Source organism: Falco peregrinus, chromosome 2 (assembly GCF_023634155.1).
Source record: "Falco peregrinus isolate bFalPer1 chromosome 2, bFalPer1.pri, whole genome shotgun sequence".
Classification (NCBI taxonomy): Eukaryota; Metazoa; Chordata; class Aves; order Falconiformes; family Falconidae; genus Falco; species Falco peregrinus.
In genome coordinates, this window is record NC_073722.1 from 52,943,242 (window position 1) to 52,966,646 (window position 23,405).

The 23,405-nt window shown below is 41.0% G+C and overlaps 1 protein-coding gene across 1 annotated transcript; it reads right to left on the bottom strand.

Annotated features, from left to right (window-relative positions):
* On the bottom strand, nt 1-11,495 carry HS3ST1 (heparan sulfate-glucosamine 3-sulfotransferase 1). Its single transcript, XM_055795595.1, has 2 exons — nt 11,326-11,495; nt 1-2,704 (listed from the first exon to the last, which is right to left on the bottom strand). The coding sequence occupies exon 2, from the start codon at nt 2,574-2,576 to the stop codon at nt 1,614-1,616; it is 963 nt and encodes a 320-aa protein (XP_055651570.1). The 5' UTR covers nt 2,577-2,704; nt 11,326-11,495; the 3' UTR covers nt 1-1,613.
* Between the last annotated feature and the right edge of the window lie 11,910 nt (nt 11,496-23,405).

Consider the following 23,405-nt stretch of genomic DNA (forward strand, 5'->3'; position numbering starts at 1 on the left):
TGCAATTCAGAAAATATTTTATTGAGTACAATACCATTTCATTGTAGGCTTTCATCAAAGGTCTACTTTATAAAACACCACCAACCTCCCTGAGGTTGAATACAGCTTGGGCAGGTGCACAAGGAGCAGGAGAGAGAAGGGCATCATCTGCAAATTTTCATGCAAGCAGCATAATATGGGATATTTGCATCCAGACAGTACCTTGTCATAGTGCCCAAGTTTGCACCATCTCACCAGAAAAAAATTAATGACTCTACATTTAAATTTTATAAAGGATTGCAACAATCAGTTACAAGTTCAGATTTACAGGGTGTCGCCACTGCACATTCAACAGCTAAACATAACAGGAAAATTAGGAGCTCAGAATGAAAGTACCATAGTAAGCCTTGTGTGGAAACAGGATTAACTTTAACTCCAGAAATCAATGGCTAAGACAACATCATAACTACTGTAGACAAGGAGAGATGTAATTTTTACTAATGTACTAACATCTAACTTCCATTTTTAGCAGACGAAAGACCATAAAAGTTCCTGGAATTGGGGTTAATCCCACAACACACAAGTCTAATCAAGACTTGGCATCACGGCTCATGGAAGGAGATTAAAAGAACAGCAGCCCATGGGCAATTTTCAGTTGCACGAAGCACCTGCACAGCTCATAGGAAACAGCCTTAAATGGAGTACAAGTGGTAATATTTATATGAATGAAGTTGCTGCTTATTGCAATGTAGACCAACTAATTTTTCTGGTGTAAGTGTTCATTTTCAGTGATGGCAAAGCATAAATGTGCTATAAAACGTAGGAACAGTCATAAGCAACCTTGAAAATGTCCCTATATTGCTTAAAGTCTTCTCTCAACCCTCCTTTATGAAGTATATATATATATTCAGAGACTGTAGGAAGTTTTCAGGTTGATCATATTTCTGCAGCTAACTCCAGATTTTATGAGCAGGTCCCCACAGAAACCTTAAAAATCTACTATGAAACCTGCACTGTACTGCCAAAGAATTGGAGGAGCACTTGTTATAACAGGTTATACAAAGGTAAGTACAGCAGTTAATATGTCATATTACAGAGACTTCCACTTTCCTTTGGGTGTGCATGTCCCAACACGTAGAAGTACAACCACTTTTGAGGAAATAATTTTATAAAGCAGAATGGAACAATTTGCTAAGTACAACAATATTTTTTCAAGTGATAGAGAAATTCTTAAACCACATTTTAAAGCAAGAAAAAAGGAAATGTAAAGTCTAGCATATTCATTAGCAATTAAAGGAGAAAGTCCAGAAAGGCCAAAGTATTCAAATTCTGAAGGGTTCTGTTGTAATGAATTTCCTATTTATTAAAAAGACAATGCATTCTCAAGAGACCATCTTGCAGTGAAATAATTTAGTTTCTTCATATAGACACATCATACACAATGTTAACAGCCATGAAAAACAATACAAAATGCTTTCAAATTTAACAAGTAGAAAAATATAACTAGTATATATGGCAATTGTGAATCTAATACTGTACAGAAATATTTATGGATTTTACAAATAAATTATAGCTTAAATGCCCCTTTTAAAATTTCTAAATGTACAGTGGAACATAGGTTCTGAAGCCTACCACTAACTTGCCACAAATGAGTGCCAGTCAAATGTTCTGCCCACAAGCTCGAAAAATTTCTTGTTGGGTTCATGGAAATATTCATGCAGTTTCTCAAGTAACCGGGTATCTACTTGTGGGTGGGCTCGTCCTTTTGACTCATGTAAACAACGCTCTCTACCACTGTCCCTTAAGCAGTAGAAGCCTTTAGTTTTATTGAAATAAAAGTTTGAAGCGTTTATCTGTGGCGATAACTTCAAAAATCTTTCTACCTTCTCTATTTCTGGGAAGGGATCTTTGATTAGTTTATCCCCATCTACAATATGAATATGATTGAGAGGAAAATACTTCAGCCAGTTTTGCATGTGAATGTAGTATAAGCTTCTGTTTATTGCCTTGTAGTCCACATTGAGTTCACCATCTTTAATCAGGAATTGTTCAATGGATGGATACGGCTTGTGCTTCTGCATGTGATTATAGAACACTTGGGTGTAATCTGACAGTACTCTCTCACTTGGGTCTCTTAAAATAAGGAGTAGTCTCATTGATTGGTTCATGTTATAAACTCTTTCAGGCACTTTAGGTGATGTGAAATATGCTGGAGTTTTTTCCACGGTGATCTGATGGGGATAAGAGAATGGCATTTGATTAATATACCACTGCAATCCATTTCTGTAATGATCTTCCCAGTCAAAGAAGTGAACTTCACTTTCTGCTGCTGCAATATCTGGATGGAGACTCAACATCTCTAACAAAGCCCTTGTTCCACCTTTTCTTACTCCAATAATGATAGTCTGTGGCAGCTGCCGGCATGATCCATTAGAATGAATGCTTTCTTTGAAGTCATTTTTTTGAGACGTTTTCTTTAAAAGCTCTCTCTGAACAGACTGAGAAGAAGTCTCAGCCTTTGAATTTATAGCCGGTCTGGAAGGCACTATCTGAGGTTGAACAATAAGCAACACAGCTCCCAGCAGAAAAGCTGCCATGACAGAAGTTCTTAGACTGGTTTCACTCAAGCAGGTAATGGGGCATAGAGTGATTTCCACCGAGAACAACCTTTAAAAGTTGTTTTTGTTTTGCTGAGTGAACACGTATTTCTCAGACAGAAACTTTGCTGAAAGAGGGAAAAGAAAAAGCATCACATTATTTTATACTCAGACATATCACTACTAAAGCCACAATACAAGTATCTTTCGCTCGTCACAACTGAACAAACTTTAGCTTTCCCAACTCTATGCTCCTAGATCATTTGGTATAATTACAGTTTTTAAAAGACAGGCACATACAATAATGCCATGACAAAATTAATTTCCAGTCATCAGGAGACACGACGAAACTTTTGCACCCAAGATACCTCTTGAGTATTACTTTTTGTATTATTTTTTAAAATCTGATTTCACTGGAGTTGAAGCACAATCACAAGAGAATTAAGCGCTTTTTTTATCTGCAAGAATAGGTTTATCTTTGAAACAAAACATAAAAAGGAAAAGGTATGGACTGGCCCAAAAGAGCATTTCTAAAAGCTGAGGGTCTTGTAGGAAGCCTAGGAATTACAGCCTCCTAAAGGATGATGTGACAGCAACCTTAGAAGTAAAACCTCCTGGGGAGAAAGGCTCATGCAATATAGATAGAGCTGCCCAACTGTGGGAAGGTAACACTCTCCTAGGAAGCAGTTAGGAAGAGCTCTGCGTGAGTAGTAGACCAAAGAAAAGTTAGTATTTGCTTTGCGAGTGGGGTTTCTAAGGATATATCAGGTAGCATGCACTCTGGCCCTGCAAAACATAAGATAATGAAACCATAGACTACGTAGTATGACTGCATTAACAAAATGCTAGAAGAGCTGTGGTTCCAGTCATGATGCTCAGGAAAGAAACTACACAATGAATGCTTCTGAAGGTCATTTCAAGAGTTAGCCAGCAAGCTGCTGTGACGTAAACAACTAACTTTACACTTTATCAAAGGACTACTAACCATCAGCACTGAACTCTGTTTAAAGGTCAGGGTGTTTCTAATGCAATGTTTGAAGTGAACTCTTAATGGCCTCACACATAGCATAGCTGTTAGATCGTCACGTTATAAGCAGGCTGCGTATACAAACTCCCTAAACTAAAATGTTTTCCGAAGACTTTATAAACTCAGTGGATGGCTGGTGTAAGCATGATTTTGGTATCGTCTAACTCACTTTAGAAGTGGAAGCTGCAATGGCAGAGCACCCAACTGCTTTGTCTCAGCAGGCTATTGTAATTATGAATTTTAAGCTTGGAACAGTGCATACTGTACCAGCTAACAAGGGCTGAAATATGAAATTACGTATGAACAACCTGAGGAAATGCAAGGGCTAGGTTTTGGAAATTCTCCAGAGAATCTGAAAAGAAACTAAGAACTTTTCCACAATAAGCTAAGCCCCAGTGTGACAAGGACTAATGATGTGTTTCTAAGTGATCTAGAAAGTTTTATTTGGTAGCTCTGCATTTACAGAGGTCATGACTCCATCCTGAATGGATCTGGTCTGCTTCCTGATGTTTGCTACTGATTAGTACTTTTATGCTTTCCCTATATCTAACCACTTTTAAAGGGCTACAAAGCAGTGATATTGTTCGGAAACAGAAATCAAGGCTGGGAGGAGAGGGAAGCAAAGTGTCACGATAGGTGCAAAGTCTAAAGAGGGTGTGCTTCCCTGTATGCCCGCAGGCTTTGAGCTCATGAGCACGCCTTGCCTTGGGCAGAAGGTCATGCTGCAGGCTGTTCTGTGATGTCTGATGTGAGGCAGCTTTGCAGAGGAATTTGTTGTTCTTCCATTTTTGGCCGCTGAAATTTTATATTGCTAAAAGAACTCCATTTGGCTGTTGTAATTATCTTCTGCTCTTTCCCTGTCCTCACCATTCCTGTTAATCTTTCTCCGTTTGATCTACTTCAGGTATAACAAGAAATAATCTGAATTATTTGCCCTACACTGAGGATGTTGGTAGGGTGACGCTGGGTGACAAAGAGTTTGGTATATATATTCATGGTGGATGTCCCCACTGAGCTATGCTGCCATTATATTCAGCAGCAACGTGAGCAAATGGTACAGCACCAGTCAGATTGCATCAGTGATTGATAGGCAGCTCAGTACATGAGAGCAACAAAACATCAACTCTTGCTGAATTTTAAGGTCACAGATTAAAGGAATAGCCACTTACTTCAGAGTATATTTTAAGAGTCACTAGCTCCATAAATAGTAAGCCTGAGTTGTTGCCTTAACACCTTACTGGAAAAGCGTAATAGGATTCCAGTGAGGAACAGGTTGAACTGTTGTTGAAAGGAATTCAGTTAAAGCCTAATGGTAGGAACCCTTATTTCTGAGTAGTCAGGCTGAAATATGCAATGCCAATAGCCAACTTCTGCAATAGGCTGCCTGTCTCTGAAAAGATTAACTTTTAGCTGCTGGTCTCAGCTATTAGTGACAACAGATTTATTGGAATTTTTTTTATTTTTTGAAATGAACTAGATATACCTGTTCATTGGGACTGTTCATTTTTAATTCACAGTTTCCATACTACTCAGTCGCCAGCTTTTTCTATTTACCTCTTCCCGCGGCCGAGTATAGCATGGGAATGTTTTGGGGAAATAAAAGACACAGCAAAATGTCTCTTAACTGAGCTCTACTCTTGTTTCGGCTGCCATTAATCTTTGAAATCAGATTTGTGGGATATTACAGGTGTGGTACCAAGGGCCTCACCTCAGGTATTTTTTTGAGCCTCAGTGGAGCTCTGCCTCCCTGTCTTTCCATTTTTAACTCAAATACTTTGGTGGGGGGGGAGTATAGCTTTTTCTAAATAAACCCAACTGTTTTCTGTTGCAACATCAGACCTCAGAATAACATGGGAGTATCTTCTGTTTCAGACATGCAGAATTTAATTGTTCCTCCACAACTCTTTGTTCAAGGTACACAACAGGTGTTCCTACAATGCAGAACACTGCTACAGTATCTGTAGCATTTTCTGTCTTTAAGCACACCTAACAAACCGTATCAGTAATTATGCCTTTCAAAGTACATACATGCTATTGTTTTGCTTGCAAGCAAAAAAATCCCAACTTTGTCTGCCTTTTCTTTCCACTCTCTTTTGTTTCTCTCAATCTGTGTAGGTTTGATACCTGGATCAATTGTGTTTTGTGAGACTAATGCAACACAATGGATATGGCTCCTAAATTCATCTCAAAACAAGTTGTGTGGGCAAAGTGGTGTCCAGGAATAAAACTGCATATAAATTGGTTGTCATCTTCTCTTATGTCCTCTTTAATGCTTTATGTAGATCTGCAGTTTGGTGGCTAGAATTACAGCCGTTTATATAAAATGATGCAAACATGTATTCCATAGCTTTATAATCTGTGGGTCTAAAAAACTGTTTCAACAATAATAAGCATACACTGAAGAGTTTACAGCAACCACTCTGCCAAATTACTTTTCTGCTTTAAAGAATTTTCTTCACTGCCTCCAGAAGTCACGCAGAGCATACATGACTTCCCTCAATGACTCTGTATTCCAGATTAGTACAAAAATTTAACTGACAGTCATTACTATTGTATTTGCTACAAGTAAACAAGCAAGTTAGTACAAGAAACACAGTTTATGTTAAATGGTGCCTTGAAGATTATACCAAGACTTTTCAAAGTCTGATTGCTTTTGCTTAATCTTTTCTTCAGCCTTCTCCAATTAATTTGCAAAATGTGCCATAGTGTTTATTCAACAAGATTAAATGTGGACATTGTCAATCAAATCAGCTTTCATGATTAAAAAAAATCTTCAAAAGTAATAGTAACTTGAAAATAAATGGAAGCTTTTCTCAGTAAATGCAGTAGGAGGGCCACAGCTGCCAGACTTCATTGGCTTTTAAACACATTACAATGCTTTTTGAGATGTGTCACTATTTTATGATTTCTATCTCTTACCACATTACCAAGATAATTTAATGCTTTGGTATGTTTATCCTCAATCAATGGCATGGCCTAAACTACCTAGATTATATATAATTTTCAGTTCAGTTAGCATTAACAAAATAAGGCAGTTTTTGCCTGGACTGAAAATTTCATTTTTCCTGGGGGTGGGATGGGGCTGGGTTTCACTCTAAACTTTCATAAACGCCTTTGAGTTAACTGCTGAAGCAGGCAGGAGGGAACATAAAGAGTGTCTGTATGGCAGTCAGTAGGCGTCAGGTTGAGTCTGCTGGCAAATCTGACAAGTGTACGCTTCACAAAAAAGCCCACAGCAACATACTGAGAGGTTTAGCAGAGCTAATGAGACACAGTTACTACTAGGACAGTGACTAGGAGAGGGAAGACTAAAACCTTCCCATGAACACGCAGGTGACTTCATCTTCATTAAAGCAAAGTTGTGTTTTTATGGTTCTCTAGGGACTGAGGATGAACAGGTTACATCTCAGATGCCTTCACTTTCTCTCCTTGTAGAACTGAAACCCTTCACTGGAAAGATCTTTGCCCAGGCATCTGAAAAAGCACAGTCTGGCCTGAATGAGAACCATAGATCAGTTGCTGAAGTTTGTCTCTAGAGGGAGATTAAAGCTGAAAATCTGAAGGAGCCATTCTGTTCTTATAAAATTATATTTAGTTTTGCAGATGCGATAGAACCTCAACACAATTTGCAGACTCTGTTTTCCTTTGCAAATATTTGGACACTAAATACTGAAAAATATAAGATTAACATTGCTGGTTAAAACTAGCTGTGCAGTACAACCCACACATCTGCTAAACTGGCTTCTTATATTGGGGAAAAAAAAAAAAAAAAATCCATAACTGAGCTAACCAACTCTAAAAACAACTTTCTAAACTGATGAAAGTCAGTGATCTGGACATTTGTATTCAATGCTGTGTTTAAAAACCTGAACTAGATCAATTGTAGTGTACTTTAAATTCTTCAATAACTTGATATGAACAGCTTATATTCCTGTCCTCTAAGTATAGCTGGTGTCTGCCATAGGATATATTCCTACATAACAGGAATTGTTTATTAGAGCTTTTTTTGAGTGACAGTTTGTATCCAGTTCGCATAAAACTCTAGTACAGCTATCACTTAAAGCTCAGTCAAGAGCAGGAAAGGAAAGGGAGCAACATTTATTTTTAAGTCTGATCTAGTTTATTAAACATTTTTTTCCTTTGGAAGTATATTCTGCATTTTGCTGTTTTTAACTATTAAACTGTCTCATAATGCTCTCTTCATGAAGAAATGCTTCCCACACTTCCTCACACACTGTTTTTAATCACATTTTAATAAAAATTTTAAACAAGTGCCAATGAAATGCTCAAATTCTAGTTTCCAGTAATTAACTACAAGTAATTGCCTATTTCAGTGAGTGCTACAGAGACAAGTGTATTAAGTTAACTAGAACAATATACTACTGAAGCCATAGATCTCTAGGGGCATAAACTATTGATCACCTCATGATATAAAAAAAAAAGCCATCTGTGCATTAAGAAGGGAGGTAAAAAGATAAGCAACCATACAAACCTGTATTACAGTGCCTAAGTGATATTGTCTAGGTACATTTCCCAAAATATATTAAAAAAAATTCTGCATAACCAATAGAAATTAAGCCATGACTAACTTTTACAGTCAGCATGTTAAGAAATTTAAACATAATTTCAGTGCTGTTAAGATGATAGATTGTCTATCAGCTGTAAGACTCCAGAAATACAATTGTAAAAGTCTCTCAATTTTGGTTTGGGGAACTTCACACACTGAGAAAGGCTGACTTGGTAGGAAGTATTTTTGGCTGAAGTCTGCTATATTTCTGCACCTGCTGTGATAAATACAGTTTACACAAATTAGCTAGGTCACCAGTTCATGACTTCTAAAGAAAGAGTTCAGCTCCAGTGTGAGCAATGAAGTAGCAAATTTATAATAGACTGTAGTTATATATAACATGCATTTTTTTTCCCTTAAGGTCAGAAGGGACCACTGCAGTCTTTCATGCCAAGAGATCATAAAAATTTTTAGAAGAGAGGATACTGTAGCTATCAGAGAGCCTCATGCAGGTAAAAATAAAATGGGACATTACAGCAGAATAAAAATAAACCTGAAAAGCTCAGGATGCACAAAAGGTTTTATACCGAATGCTAATATGGAATCCCCCTACCACCTTCTAGCAATTTTTTTAGTACCTGCCATGACTAATTTTTTTCATAAAGAGAAAGCATACACATACCACTGTCTCCTCTATCCCCACATAAACCCAAAAGTTCAATTCAAGATCCAGAAATTACTCTCCATCCCACTTCCAAGCAAAATGGGTCACATTCCAATTAGGAAGCAGAAATCTACTGCACGGTTAATAGAGTTGTTTCCTAGTTCATCAAAGCTGTCCCCAAGAAAACAATCCACATGAAAGAATGGCTCAGTCCTGTCTTGCTCCCTTTCTGTACACAGGCTCACCTTAACTAGATGTATTGAAAAAGGGAACACAGCAGATTAAGCAATCCCATTCTCATTTTCTCTGCCAAGCAATTTCTTTCACTCTCTGTAGCTGTGGGCCCTATTTCAAATACCAGCAAGACATTTAAAACAACAATAAACACACACACACACACACAAACTTTCACATAATCTTTTAGTTCATATTACAAGCTGATTTCTGTGTCTTCCAGTCCTGCCTTCAGAATAATAATGGAGTGCATACTGGTAAGGTCATCACTGTATTAGGCTTGGCTAAACCAATCATTTACTAAGCAAAGCACTACATGGTGACCTGGAGGGAACCCTCATACTCTGGAGTGAGAAGTAAGGTAACCCATCAGGATCTTCCATTTTGGACTGCCCAGGCATATTTTCAGTTTTCTTCTTCTAACTATCAAAACTTTTCACAGAAATCTATCAGCTTTGACATACTTTTGGGCTCTGATAGCTTCTTAGCTCTGGGTAGCATTTCTAGAAGAGGGAAGGGTGAGCTCCCATGCTAATCAGACTAATTAAACCATTTCTAGTTTCCTCTAATGAAGAGCAGAAGAGTTATATGTATCTGTACCTGCATGTATTAGGTATTGCAAAACTGTTTTCCATCTCCTCTGTTCTTCTGTAATGTCTGTGGAAGCATATGGTTAATTCAGAACAACCAAGGTAATATTCTGACAAGGAGGGGACACAGTCAAGAACTTAGCAATGCTGGGGTCAGAATTTGCTCTGTCAAAATTAGTGCCTCTCCACTGCAGCAGCTGGCTTTGCTTCAGATGCGTAATCTTGCTGCTGACCTACCGGAGGCATTCGATAACTATGTAATATCAAAAGCGTCTGCATTTTCCAAAAAGGAAAAAATCCAGGGTGGGTACTGAAAGGGTGGATGTGCAAGAGATAGCTAAAGATGATGTCAGTAACTGCGCTCTTACTGATAGGTGCTCATTTCTGAGCAATGTGGGAAATGCACTTGTTCAAGAGCGTAAGAAACGCTAGCAGATGTAAATTGTAACAATTACTATATTTATATATATTTACAGATTAAGTTTGATAGCCAGACAATATATGAGCATATACTAAACTGAACCTATTCCACTGATGCTCCACTTGGCATACATACTGCTGAGACTCTCAGTGGGCAATGAATGGGTCCCTCATGCCAGAGGTATGATCCCCACAGACACTCCAGCCCCATGCCATTCAAGCTTAGTATTCACAGAACTTCTCAGATTTATTTTCTTCCCCTCCCCAGTATCCAGAGACTAACAGTCTTGGCACAGGGAAAGCCCTCAACCTACCGCACTAACAGAGAGGAAGGGGAGTCATATACTTTAATTCGCAGTCAACTGAGGTGATTGAATTGCCCGTACTTAGCTGGGTGCCCTTTCCTGATCTCGACTGGAAGACAAGACCAAACCAGAACCCTTCCAGCTGGGGGCTACCATCCCTCCCTCCCATCATCCTTTTGCCCTCAAAAGATGTGAACCCCTTACGCCCTGATCCCCAGAAAGCACCCCGAGAACTGCAGGAATCAAGCCTTCCCCGGGCTGGTGCAGGGAGCCAGCGCTTCAGAACAGAGTGAGCTGAGTTAAGTCTCCGTGCTCCTCCGCCACCCCCGAACACCACCTCGCCCTCCAGCCCTGCGCGCAGCTTGCCAGGCTCCAGTTCAGCACGCTGCACCCAGCCGGATCCAGCACCCTGCGTGGGAACGGATCAGAGATGCTCCGAGGAGCTTTTGCAAGTTGTCCTGCTGTCAGCTGGAGCCCTGCGCTCCGCCACCCCGCTTCCACACCCCTGCCACTCTGCCGCGACATGCCCTTGTCATTTAGCCACAGGGCAAACAAGGAGGCAAAGAAATAAAGTGCCCAGGGGCAGATCTGGTCACATCTACAACCCGGGTGCTGCCGACCACCTTCCCCCCCCGCCCCGCTTTCTTTTCGCTCCCCGCCACCAGCGACGCCTCCCCGAGCCCGACTCGGTGAGAACGGCGGGTGGGGGGCGGCTGCTGCGCAGCCCCCTCGGGGTTGGGGCCGGTGGGTTTCGCACGGCGGGTCCAGCCCCGCTGCTCAGCCCCGCAGCGGCGCTCGCCTCCCGCGGGCGCGGGGCTCCCACCAGCAGGTGCCGGGCGGCGGAGCGGGTGGCAGCGCCGGCTGCCAGCGCCTGTGCGCGCCCGGGGGGCGGCGAACCCCCCCGCGACCGCCCCGCCGCCGGCACCACCTCCCACCCCAAACTTCCCTGGCGGCCAGCGCCCGCCGCCCTCCGAGGAGGGCTCCGAGCCGCGTGTCACTCACCGCCGGGGCGCAGAGCCGTGGGGCAGCGCCCGCCCCGCTGTTCCATGGGCGGCGGAGCCAGGGGAAGCGCGCCGGGCGGCGTGCGGGGGAGCGGGGGAGCCGGGGAGCGCCCGCTGCCGCCCGCCTCGCTCGCCTGGAAGCGGCGCTGCCGGCGCCCGGCGCCCGCCTGTTTGTGCAGCCCCGCCCCACCCCGCCCGCGTCACGGCCAGGCCCCGCCCCCGCCCCGCCCCCCCCGCGGCGCCTGGCGACCTGCTTGGGGGGGGCAGTGCCGGGGCTGCCGCTGCGCCCCGCGGCCGGCGGGGGACCTGTCCCGGCGGCGGGCGGCGGCGCAGGGTGGGCACGCAGCGGTGCGGGCACGCAAACGCAGTAATTGACACGAATCACGTTACAGCCCCAGAGGAAGAAATGGCTACCTGCCGAGAGCGGCCGCTCGCCCGGCCCGCCGGGGGCCTCCTGCCTGTACCTACCGACATAACCCGTGCGAGGCCGCAGGAATGAGAGACCGACAGCACTTGTCGCTGTGTTTACTTCTTGTTTATGTGTTCTGCACTTTACAAGGTGGCTTTGATTTTTTTAAATTCAACACCCCCCCAACTCCCGAAATGCTTTTTGTTCAGCCAGACGAATTTAAAGCAGAACGGATGTCCAGAGTGACAGAAATGCTGCTTCCTAACAGCAGTAGGAAACAGGCTTTCTGGGTATTTATTTTAAATCATAGGTTTATTTTATTGAAATACGTCTCTGTTTGCCAGGAACTGATCTGTGGGTTTTTTTTTCAAGATAAAATGCATTAAAAACAGCATTAACATACCGCATCTTCATCCATTATTTCAACAGCCAAACCCTCTTGAAATTTACCAGGTGTAAAAAACAGGCCTGAGCAGCTCACCCCCCCCCCCCCCAAAAAAAAACCAACAAAACAACAAAAAAAAGAAAACCACCCAAAACGCAAGAAAAACAACCCAGGGGCTGGTGGGGGAACCAATTTCTTGGTTGGTTTTGATCAGTTCAGCCCCACTTCTGCTTGGGGTGCTGCACGCAGCCCCCGAGGGCTGCAGGCGGTGGGGCATTCCTGCAGCAGGTGGGTTAGTGCTGTTTGCACACAGGGTTTGGTGCCGGCTCAAGAAGTAACTTGCTCCATCACATCCACCAGCACCCCCCTGGCTGGGGCTGGCGGGCAGCCCGGAGCCTCTCTGCAGCTGAGGGTCAGTTTAAAACTTCCTGATTTCTTTCTTATGTTTCCTGTTTCAAACTTTTACTTCTTTTCTGTACTTACACTTCTGTAGCTTTGCTTGGAAAGAACAGTTGCTTGTTCATCAGCTTGTTTTGAGAACTGCTGTTCTCCAATGGCACATGATTATATAGATTTAGAGTTTGATGTTTAAATTTCCACCCACGTTGGTGGAGCTGTTTGCACAAGCATTGCAGGAGTGGGTTCTCACTGTATGTGTACACCAGCCAGGTTTTTTCCATCCTTCTACTAGAAACTGTTTCTGCAGCTGCTGTGTGAGGACTGGGAGGTTGGCATGAGCTAGACCTCAGCATCTGAGAGTGGTCTCTTTAAATAACCGTGGGATGAGAAAGGCTTAAATCACCTCTCCAGTCTTTGACAGGACACTGGCCAATATTCCCACTGAAAATGGACTAAAGAGATGTTTGCAGGGTTCTATGACTCTTGCCTGCAGCTCATGGTCCATTCACTCGAGTGCAGGTCTGTGGGAACGTCAGGTCACGCTTGCTTCCTGCACCAAACCCCAGCTTAGTGCACTAATGTGATGCAAAAATTCTGATGTTATATATTTTCTTAAATTCTTTGCCTTCTGCCTTGGCCTGCACTGATATTATAACAGGAGCCACAGCAATCAATTATGGAACTCTTTTCTAATCATGACTCCTGTTGAAGGATGCAAAACAAAGATGTTATGTTTATTTAAGTATCACCGGCAATTTCAAAAGGATTACGGGAAGTAGGTGTGTGCAGGGAGTTACTTTGTTTGTCTGCCTCCAGCCTTGAATAGGCATACTTTTGTATGGCTAAATTAATTAGTAAAATAAATATGTAATAGAACATCTAAGGAATGAAAAGCACTCAATTATGTTTTAAAAGCAGTATCTCTAAATAGAATCTTGTCAGAGGTTTTCAAGAAACAAATCCAACTACTGAAGGAAAAAAATAGGATGGTAAAATGTCTTTTATTTTCTGTTTTTGCGTATTTAGTATTTTAGATGTTTCCTGTATTTAAGTTTACTAAATTATTTCAGTGTAATTTCTTTAGCACCAATAGACATGTTCAAATACTTTTGATTTTTTAAGACAAAACCAGAACATTTCACAAGTTTGTTTACTAAAAAAATAACAATATTGTCTTTTTACTTGTATTTTAATACCTTCCTGTATGTTTTATTATAAACCTGAGAGTCTAATAGAGAAATGCTTTCATTTGAGATTAGCCTCACTGTTTAACTCTGCTATTTATGGCGTGACAGTAGGTTTTGGTTAAAACCGAAAAACTTAGATGTTCAGTGGCTACAGACCCACACAATTCAGTCATAAAGTATTGTTGTTTCTTCCATGTGATCTCTAGATCAGATACCATAATACACATTTCATGTTTAATATCCAGTCTTGATATAAAAGAATCAAAAGGTGAAAAAATCACCATTTCTTTAGGTAGTATGTTCAAATCATGAACTATCTTTTGGCATCGATAACAGAAAGTGTCTGTGCACCTTTTAATCTGAAGGTATTTAACTGTAGCTCCAAGCCAGTGTTTTATATTAATCACCTTCCCAAGTAGATTAAAGATACGTTCTTCCCCAAAACATACTTTCTTATTCTAATTAAGTCACTTTTCAGTATTTTATTTTTTTTGTTAAGCTAAACAAATTATCTCTTCCAGTGTCTAACTGAAAGGCCTTTTCTGTAGGCTTAAGGAAGCTTAGATTTATTTTTCTTCACTTTTCAAAAATTTTCATCAGTGAGTGCAATAATGATGCTTAAAATTTACATGGAAACATTTTCACAATACTTTGATACTGAATCCCAACTGCCATTAAGGTTTCAGGATTTATTGGTTACCCAGTTCTTAAGCTACTTCAAGTACATTTCATTGACAGTTAACTTTACTTTTTAAATTCAAATGTCTGATCTACTAAATCTGATGCCTTTTGAAAGTCTGGGTCTGTTCTGCCTGCGTACTTTTCTTTATCAAGCAAATCTGTAATTTCCTCAAAGCAGGTTTGTTTGAGGTGATGGCAGTTGTTTCCTCAACTGTGGGAAAACTCGTAAGATAGAGTGACACTAACTGTACACATGCTATATTTTTATTTGGTTAATTGAGTAATGGCTAACTGGGAAAAAGGAAATGAGAATTCTTAAAGCCAAAAGAATGAGAAAGGAAATTAAAATAGTCAGTGCAATGTTGCCAATATCCATTTATACTTCCCTCTAGTCTGAAAAGGGGGGTGTGAAAAATGGGATATCTGCTTTTAGCAAAATTCCAGTATATCCTGGATTACTGGCATGGATCATATACTCTAAAGAGAGAGGTGTCCTGCCCATACAGTAAATGAAATGGGAGCCTGCTCAGAGGAAATCATTCTGCAGGAGGAGATGCCAGCCCATTCAGAGCCAGGTCAGATACCTTGGGGTCAGGGCCCCTGCTGGAGACAGGAAGGCAGCAGAGGTGGGACGCCTGTTAGGTGGGGAGGGAGGAGGTGATGACTCACTGGGCTCCCTGTGGCTCCCAGGAGGGAGCAGGGATCAGCTCGGCCACTGCTGGAGGTGGCCTTTGCTGCTGGCTCAGCTCTGGAGCTGGCTGAAGCTGTTTCCAGCACAGCCTGGAGAGCACTGGTTTCACGCTGTCATAAACATCAAGGAGAGCACTCCTTCTCTTTCAAAGCTTTCTTTCAAACCCTGTGCCATGACTCCACTCTGTCTCACTGTAACTGTTTCAGAAATGCAGAGGCAGAAGACAGCTGCAAGACAGACATGAAAATTACTTAACTGAGGAAATGCTTTGAGCTTTCTCTGTATAGTCTGTGTTGAAGCTGCCTGTTACACAGCAAAGTTTACATTTGTTGGGGTCAAGTAATGCAGTTATGACTTAAGCAATTCAGGACAACCCAGGCTCACGGATTTCTAGATTTGTCACTAGGAAATACTCAGAGGAAAGCAGAGTGGAAGTAGTGGTGTAATCCAGTCAGCTAAGGGAATTCAGGGGTTGAGTTATAAAATACATTACAATTTTATTTTAAATTCAGGAAATAATAAGTATGTTACTTCAGGTCTAAAATATAAAGAACATGAGACTAATTCAGGGCTAGAATGTAAAGACATGAGAAATGCACCATTTGGATGTGAAAAGCAAAGGATTTGGAAAGGGAATTGTGGAAAATGTGTGTGGTTGGGACTGTGAGATTATAAACTGGCCTTGCTCAGGTGAAACACATCTAAAGTTTTCCACTTTCCTACATGTTGTGTTTTTCCTTTATCCTCAAAGTCAAGCACTTATAAGGTGTTCATGTTGGATATAACAGCATGGCCACCAGGCAACGTGGCTCTTGATAGAAATACCAAACCAATGTAAATGCAGGGAGCCATCCTGTCACTTTGTGAACAGTTTTCTCCCACACTTACAGAGTAAGGCAGTGCTGCTTGTTGGGCCTGATATCATTGCTGATAGAGTGGTGGCTTAACAGAAACCGTCCAAAATGAACTCTTGGGTGGTGAAACCTTGTAGTGTGCAAAACAGATGAACTGTCAGATTTGAAAGAAGGGCCTGGGATTTTGCAGTCTACAGGTAGAGTGATATTAGTGTTTGCAGAAGAGACTGTGTGTCTCCAGCCTGGGAAATTTTCTTCTCTGGAAGAGAAAGGCTTTCTGGGCTGTCCAGAGGGGATCTGTCCCTGCGGTGGAAGACATCAGCTCAGTTGTTCATGGTAGAAGGTACAGCTGAAATAGGGAAACTGTGGCAATGAGACAGTAATTCCAAATGGGTATCAGGTTTGAATGAATATACAAAAAGCTAAACTGTAAACCTTTTGAAAGTTGAGTTTGTTTCTGTCAAGTGTCCGGTGCTGCTGTTAAACAAGCTCCACTGTCAAAGCTTCTCAGAAGTAGTGATGGTGCATTTAGTAATGGCAATACTGAGGAGATGTAATACTATGGTCCAGTCTGGAAGCCACATTTACCATATATTCTTTCTATGGTCCAGTATTTAAAAATTAAATTCACATCTTAGATTAAGCAATAAAACACAGGGAAAACAAACAAAATGTAGCAGATGGAAAGGAACTGTGTGAGAGGGACCAGACTGGTGTAGGAACAATACTGAAGGAGGTGCAAAGAAAATCTAAAAAGCCCAATCACATAAAAATATTTTCAAGGAAAATTTATCTACAGAGAATAAGTGAGGGCTTACTGTATAAGTGAGCTTAGGAAAGCTAGGTGGAAGTGAGGCATGCAGGAGGGAACCTTGCCGTGAAAAAGGAGGATGAATGATAATTAAATGATAATATTAAACTTTTCCAGAGAAATAAATAAAGAGTTAAACTGAAGATTCCTCACATCCCCAACACACAGCACACTTCAGATTTTTACTTAAAATGATCTCTGTGAAGCGTGTAGTAATGCCATGGCCTACTAATATGTTTTCTTTAGGCAGACGTTCTTAGGTTGGCACTTTAAGCTCCAGGAGCTGAGCACTGAGGGGCACTGAGGTTTATACTGCTGTAAGTAAGAGCCCTGTCAAAATCCTGTAATTCAGTATAAACAAAATTTAAGACTTTTCCTTTCCCTAACTGAAGCTCTGTATGTAATAAGAAACAGAGATTATTACTTAGTGATGCAAGACTCAGGATGATGGCTTTTACATGATCTGAAGAATGTTGGGTTTAACAAAGTAAAGGCAAAAAAAGATAAGTAGTAAATTGACAATGGGTAAGATCCAAGTTCCAGAAGATATGTCAGACTTGTTATAGCTTTGCAAGTAATTAAGCCTCTTCATTTGAGAATGCAGAGTACCCCTTTCAGGTAAGGTATTGCTATATAAAGAGAAGCGGATAGGTACAAAGTGATTGTTGTTGTAGTGTGATCTTCCTGAACAGCTGTGTGGGTGACAGGAGCTCTGTCAGGCAGAGGTGAGTCCACAGCAGTTGCTGCTGCACAGGTTTTCCCACCCTTCTGTTCAGGGTGATATCCTAAGGCTAGCAGAACCTTGCAAGGCCAGCAGAGCTTGCAGGTGCCGCCAAAAAGGCAAGTTTGTTTGTCCCTATCCCCACCTTCCTGCTACCTGACTTGCTCATTGGGCAGTTGAGTTTGGTAAAGTAGCGGAAAACCACTGGTGCCACTGGGAAAGAGAATAGTTTCCCATTGGTTTCATGTGAGGTGCCTCACCGAGGCTTGGTCCCAGCACCAGAGCGTGTGGCTGAGAGCTGTTCAGAAAAGGTTAGGATCCCTATTTTCAGTGGTACCTAGCCACTTGAAATGGGAGTAAAAAAAGTTAAATGCTGTTATATCCCTTGGAAGTTGCTTGCAGCACACAGAGTAGGTGACAGTGATCCATGCAGCTGAGCCTTGCTGTGCAGTTTCAAATCCAGAAAAAACCCTGAAGACAGTGAAAAGGAGACAGGGTAAACAACTGACTGGAGTCACCTTCCCATTCAAGCATTATTGTGCTTCCAGACTTGTAATTTCAGACATCTCTCAATGTCAAAAAGCCTCTTGTGTTATTTAGGTTTATTATACGTTCAGCCTGAGAGCTAGAAGATTTTCTCCTACTCACAGCCATGTACAAATGTAAGGAAATAGCCAGAAGGTCTCCATAAGACAAGTTAATTCTTTGCTCTTCTGGCTACTCTAAAGTAGGAATGCCTGGCCTCAGATTATTTTAAGAGAAAGATATTCATGCTTTTTGGAATTTTTGGATTGAGTTTCCATCTCAATTTTTAGAGGGCATTACTGTGAGAAACTGTTTTGTGTTTGATTCTGCCCCCTTTGTTTTCCTGTACCTGCCACCTGATGGATATATGGCATTAGGGATTTTTTTTTTTTTGTGTGTGTGTATATCATCATTGCTTTCTTTAGAAGCAAATCCCTGTCATGCCAATGCTACATGGTCTGTGGAAACTTAATAGTAGTAGGCAAGAACTAATCTGCATACGTTAATTGAAGTGTGCTCTACTGCCTTCTTGCTTAGGAGAAGGAAAGACTCTTGTATTTATACTCTGCAACTCAAATACAAACCTGCATGAGGTAACAAATACGTACATCTTTCTTCTAGTACTGCAGTATATTGCGGAGGGCTAGCCTTTGCCCAGCCTTTAGTGTGTGACATGGGCAGGGGACAGAGAATGGAACTGTGCTGTATGCTGCACACTGCTGGACTGAGCCTGATAGCCTTGCAGCGAGAGGCACTTTACTCCCAGTTGAATCGTCTGGGATGTCTGCTGGCTTTAAAGGGATTAAAAGTAGGTAAGGCCATGTCCCACTTCCACAAAATCAGCAGGAGGTGAAACACTGTGTGTTTTCAGAAGTACTGGGGAGCAGTGGGACACTTTCAAGCTGTCATTCCTCGAGACAGTGTGGTGTGTTTACCTGCTCAGGACCAAGACGGGGACCCAGCGTGTGTGGGGGGTCACCTGTCCCCTGAGTTTACACTACAGGAAAAATATATTTTGATTGTGTGGTCTTTGCTTATTCAAATAGAATGTAACATCAGTAAATGGACTGGAAGCCTGAAACAAGCTGTGATTTCTCTTAATACTAAAAACGTTTGAAAGTGTTTGTGATAGCGACAGTAGGGGTATGGTTACCTTAGATGAAAAGAGCATGCCTAAGCACACAGATGCTTTGTAGTCTTTATTAGACACAGTGTTCAAGATTGACTGCTTTCACCTATCCGATGATATCCAGCATAACTGTGTTCTTTTAAGGGCGCTGTTGCTTTTAAAATACTCTTTTTTTCTTTTTCTTTTTTTTTTTTTTTCTTTTTTCTTTTCCCTATGATGGCCTCTAACCCTTAAGGCTCAACTCTACCACTCTGATTCACAGAATTACCTAAGTTTGCAAGTGATCCTATGGAAATCAACTGACCTTGCAGAGAAAGGTACATTTAACAGAGAAAAATAAAGCTTGATCCAGGCTTTCATTAAATACCTCTTTTGTGTAACGTGGGCTGGTCTGTGTTTGTCTTTGTTGCATGTAACTAGCTGCCACTAGATTTCCAGGCACAGATCAACTGGGTTATGAAACCTGAGTTCCAGATACAGAGTGAAGTCCGAGGAAATTAGATGACCCATGTTGCAGACAGAATACAAGTTCAGTGTGGAATATTTATTGCTTCAAATTATCGTTGTAAGAGTAATAAAATGAAGCCATATTTGTAGGCTTCACAGTGATATATTTTTATGAGCTTAGAGCTTCTGTTTGTATAAATTCAATAGAGAAGCTGTTTGGACTTGTTTCAGATTTCTTTAGCTACAGGGGAAGAACATTTATTCTCCATTTCACTTGTTAGAAAGAATGAAAAGCAAATCTTTTATCCGTTTACTAGAAAATACAGCTTTAATGAAACTCATTACCTTTCTGAGTCTGACTATTTGAGTTGTATAGAGATGGAATCGTGTTGCCTAGACATTGAAGGACAGGACTGACACCAGTTCTCTTTGACTCTTTTAAGGACACACAGATGAAAACTGGTTGGATAGGTTCATCTGAAATACTTACCCAAATCATATAGTCAGGTCAGAGTATTTCAACTGACAATGGGTTTTGCTGGAGACTGAAGGAAATATATTTATTTGTGAAATCCTGTGTAAACCTTCCTGGTTTCTGGGCTTGATTTTCTTCTGCAGTTACTCAGCATCTTGTGGGCTGACTGCATTTGTGGGGTCCCTCGATCATCCTGGCTCCCTGGTTGCAAAAGTTTCCATTAGTCAGGAATCCAGCCCTCATTGTTAAATGCTGAACTGTAGTTGAGTGAAACTCCATTTTGAAACACCGAAATCATCAGAAAAATGGAGAGACCCTTGTCTGTCTACCCACAAAGCAGTACGTCTTTCACAGGGCTATCCTGGCTGAAAGGGCATTATACTGGACTGGGTAAAAGTAATTTCATTATAGCCTTAGGACTACCATCATGGCAGAGTTCATTCATGGAGTGGGAGAGAAACCCAAACCTGCTACTGTTTCATGCTCACTCTTAGAGTAATATTTGGTCTGGCCTAATTCAGGTCTTGATCTGATTCCCATTGGGACCGTTTTCAATTCACTTTGGGTTGTTACAGGTGGTAGTGCACTTGGGGTGCACACTGGCTGCATGAGGAAGCCGTGTTACTGGGATCCACATTGGAGATGTCCCTATGTTCCTGGAGAAGCCATATCATATGAGCTGGTTCAGTTCTTTCATTGACAGAAAAGATTGATCCTCACTTCATCCTTAAAAAGAAAATGTAACATTTGAATTTCCTTTTACTGGAAATTACAAATTTAAATTAGTGTCTTATTGATTAAAAAGATAAAATGTTAAAAAGTAAAAAAGAATTTAGTACAACAATAACCTGCAACTTTTCTTGAAAACTCTTTTCCTCCCCTGCAGCTGTTGCCCTTGCTTCTGTAGTGGGGATATGTGATGATTAGTGCAGAAAGAGGAGGAAAATACAGTTTAATTCAAGGATTTGAGCAGCTTTTTGGACAAAAGATTTTCAGAGGAAAAGTGGATTGATTTGTATTTCCCTCTATCTTTTTTTCCTCCCAACTTCTCTCCCTCAATGAAAGATGGGTAAGATGTATCTCTGTGTATGTGAATAGTAACCAGTTTACTCCAAGACAGTGCTTTGTGAAAAACTAGCAGGTTTAAAATTCAGCTTCCTTTTTAGGCTCATGTGTCTCTATGTAAACACCTCGTAACCTCTCCCACTGTTTCTCCATTACAGATAAGTTAGCAGCATCTCAATTCAGCTAGTTCAGGAAAAGAAATGACCAGTGGCACAGACTCATCATGAGCCTACCTTAGCAGCTACCAGCAATTAAAGGTATCTATGGGCAACTAATATAAACTTTTCTGTCTCTCATCACAGTTACAGACACACAGTGTGAAAAATTCTGTGTTAGAATAATTGTTTCCTGTGCCTTTTTACTCCAATTTTGCATGAAGAAACTAATATTGTCCTTATGCTGCAGCAGAGCCATAGTAAAGGAACAGTGACAAATGAGGTAAATATACCCACAGGTGAGTTGCTGCTTCTGCTACTATTAGCCCTGAAGAGAAGGGTCTGAGTTTCAGAACTTTGGAATGAGAAGGAGGTAGCACAGCTCAGAGGTGCTGGAAGGAGACAGCACAAGAAGAGTGTGGGAATCAGAGATGCTGAGGTATCAATACTTTCAGGGATCTGCCTTGTGTTATCCACATCTTACTACTATTGAGACTATGAGCTTCTACCTCCTTGTAGCTCATCCTCCTAATGACAAAATGGGTTGGTGAAAAGGACTATAAACCAAAGAAAATTGCAATTTTATTTTACAACCATCTTTTTACAAATACTTTATTCTTTAGTGCATCATCATTAAGATGAATTCCTATCTAGACCATAGGATAGTTTATGTTGGGAGGAATCTTAGGTCATCTAGTCCAGCCTGCCCAAAGTCAGCACATGGTCAACTGCCATGTTCTTCCACTAGTTCTTGCATGTTTAATTGTTTGCATACAATTTCCAGCTATCTAGTCAGTGCAAATCTCTTGGGCACACTGTGCTGTGCCTGCTTTAATTTATTTGGAGTTCTATCACCTCCTTGTTTTCTGCAGTTTCCTATCCATTGAGATTTTTTTCAGGTGAAGTCAGTTCTCAGCTGCAGCTTCACATATTGCTAACCTTTATTATAGGATCCTCCTTTCCTATCTTCCTTAATTATAGGAAGCATTTCTGTCACATTAGTCTGCCATGTTTCTTTCTTATAACCCTGTTTAGATGTTTTTCAGCAGAGCAGTCTTTTATGCTTAAAATGGTCATTATTAGAACTGATAAATCTTAACACACAAAGCTAAAACCTACTTCCATTTCCCATTCAGAAAGTCTGGGATTTTCTAAAAAAAATGACCTAATTACTTGTTTCTGATTTCTAATAAGAATATATTCCGGTATTTACATTTTCTAGGCTGGTGTTGATGTCCATGTGTGCTGGTATGCACTGAACTATATTTCGTTACTAAAATATTCCTGTCTAATATATATATATAAATAATTGTACATACAAATATTTAGATTTTGAATCATGACTAGAAAAACATGATTTTTTTGAATTAAAAAGATTAAATCTCATTTGTTTAGAAAGTTTTCATGAAAGAATTCTTCCTGTTTGTGAGTGTCAGCTCACACAGTCTTTGTTCTAAATCAAATAAAGAGAAAAGTAAGCAAAACCGATCTGGAGTTAATTAAAGTGTATTTTTAAGCAGTCTCACTATGAAAAGCTATTAAAAAAAGCCTCCATTAATGAGGTGCATCTTGATTAGAAAGTCACTTTAAACCCCTTGCTTGTTTTCAGTTCTCTGGGAGAGCAGCAGAAAGAATTGTTCAGTTTCATTGTGTAGAACTCATTAGTAAAAGAGTGCTAATGCACGTTGGCTACCCTGGTAAGCTGTGTCTTATATAAGTCTGATTCAACTAGACAAATGACCTGTTTTTAAAAGGAGATGGAAATATTTGCAGTAAACCTGTGGGCTGTCAGATGTGCAGAGGGGATATAGCTACTACAGAAAAAAATGTTTATTCAATCAGGCACAGAAGTTCAAACAAGCCTAGTTAAAAGACAGGAAAAGGAAATCAGCACTCAGGACTAAATCCTTGTCTCAGTGCATAGGCTAAATACCCCACCTGTCCTCTTGTGATGTCAGTACCTTTTCTGGTTCTAGTGAAATTCAACTCCTTCTGATAGAAATAGGCTCCTTTGTTATGAAATACACACAGGAGAGGAACAGCACCAGAGAAGATTCTGTATTTTTGTTGGAGGGGTGGAAAGACTCCCGGTAGTCTTCTTTCAACACTGTCACTAATCATACAGGAAGAAACTAATTTTGTGCATT

What these genes read in the sequence shown, in the direction of transcription:
- HS3ST1 (XM_055795595.1), bottom strand. Translation starts at nt 2,576, where the DNA reads ATGGCAGCTTTTCTGCTGGGAGCTGTGTTGCTTATTGTTCAACCTCAG.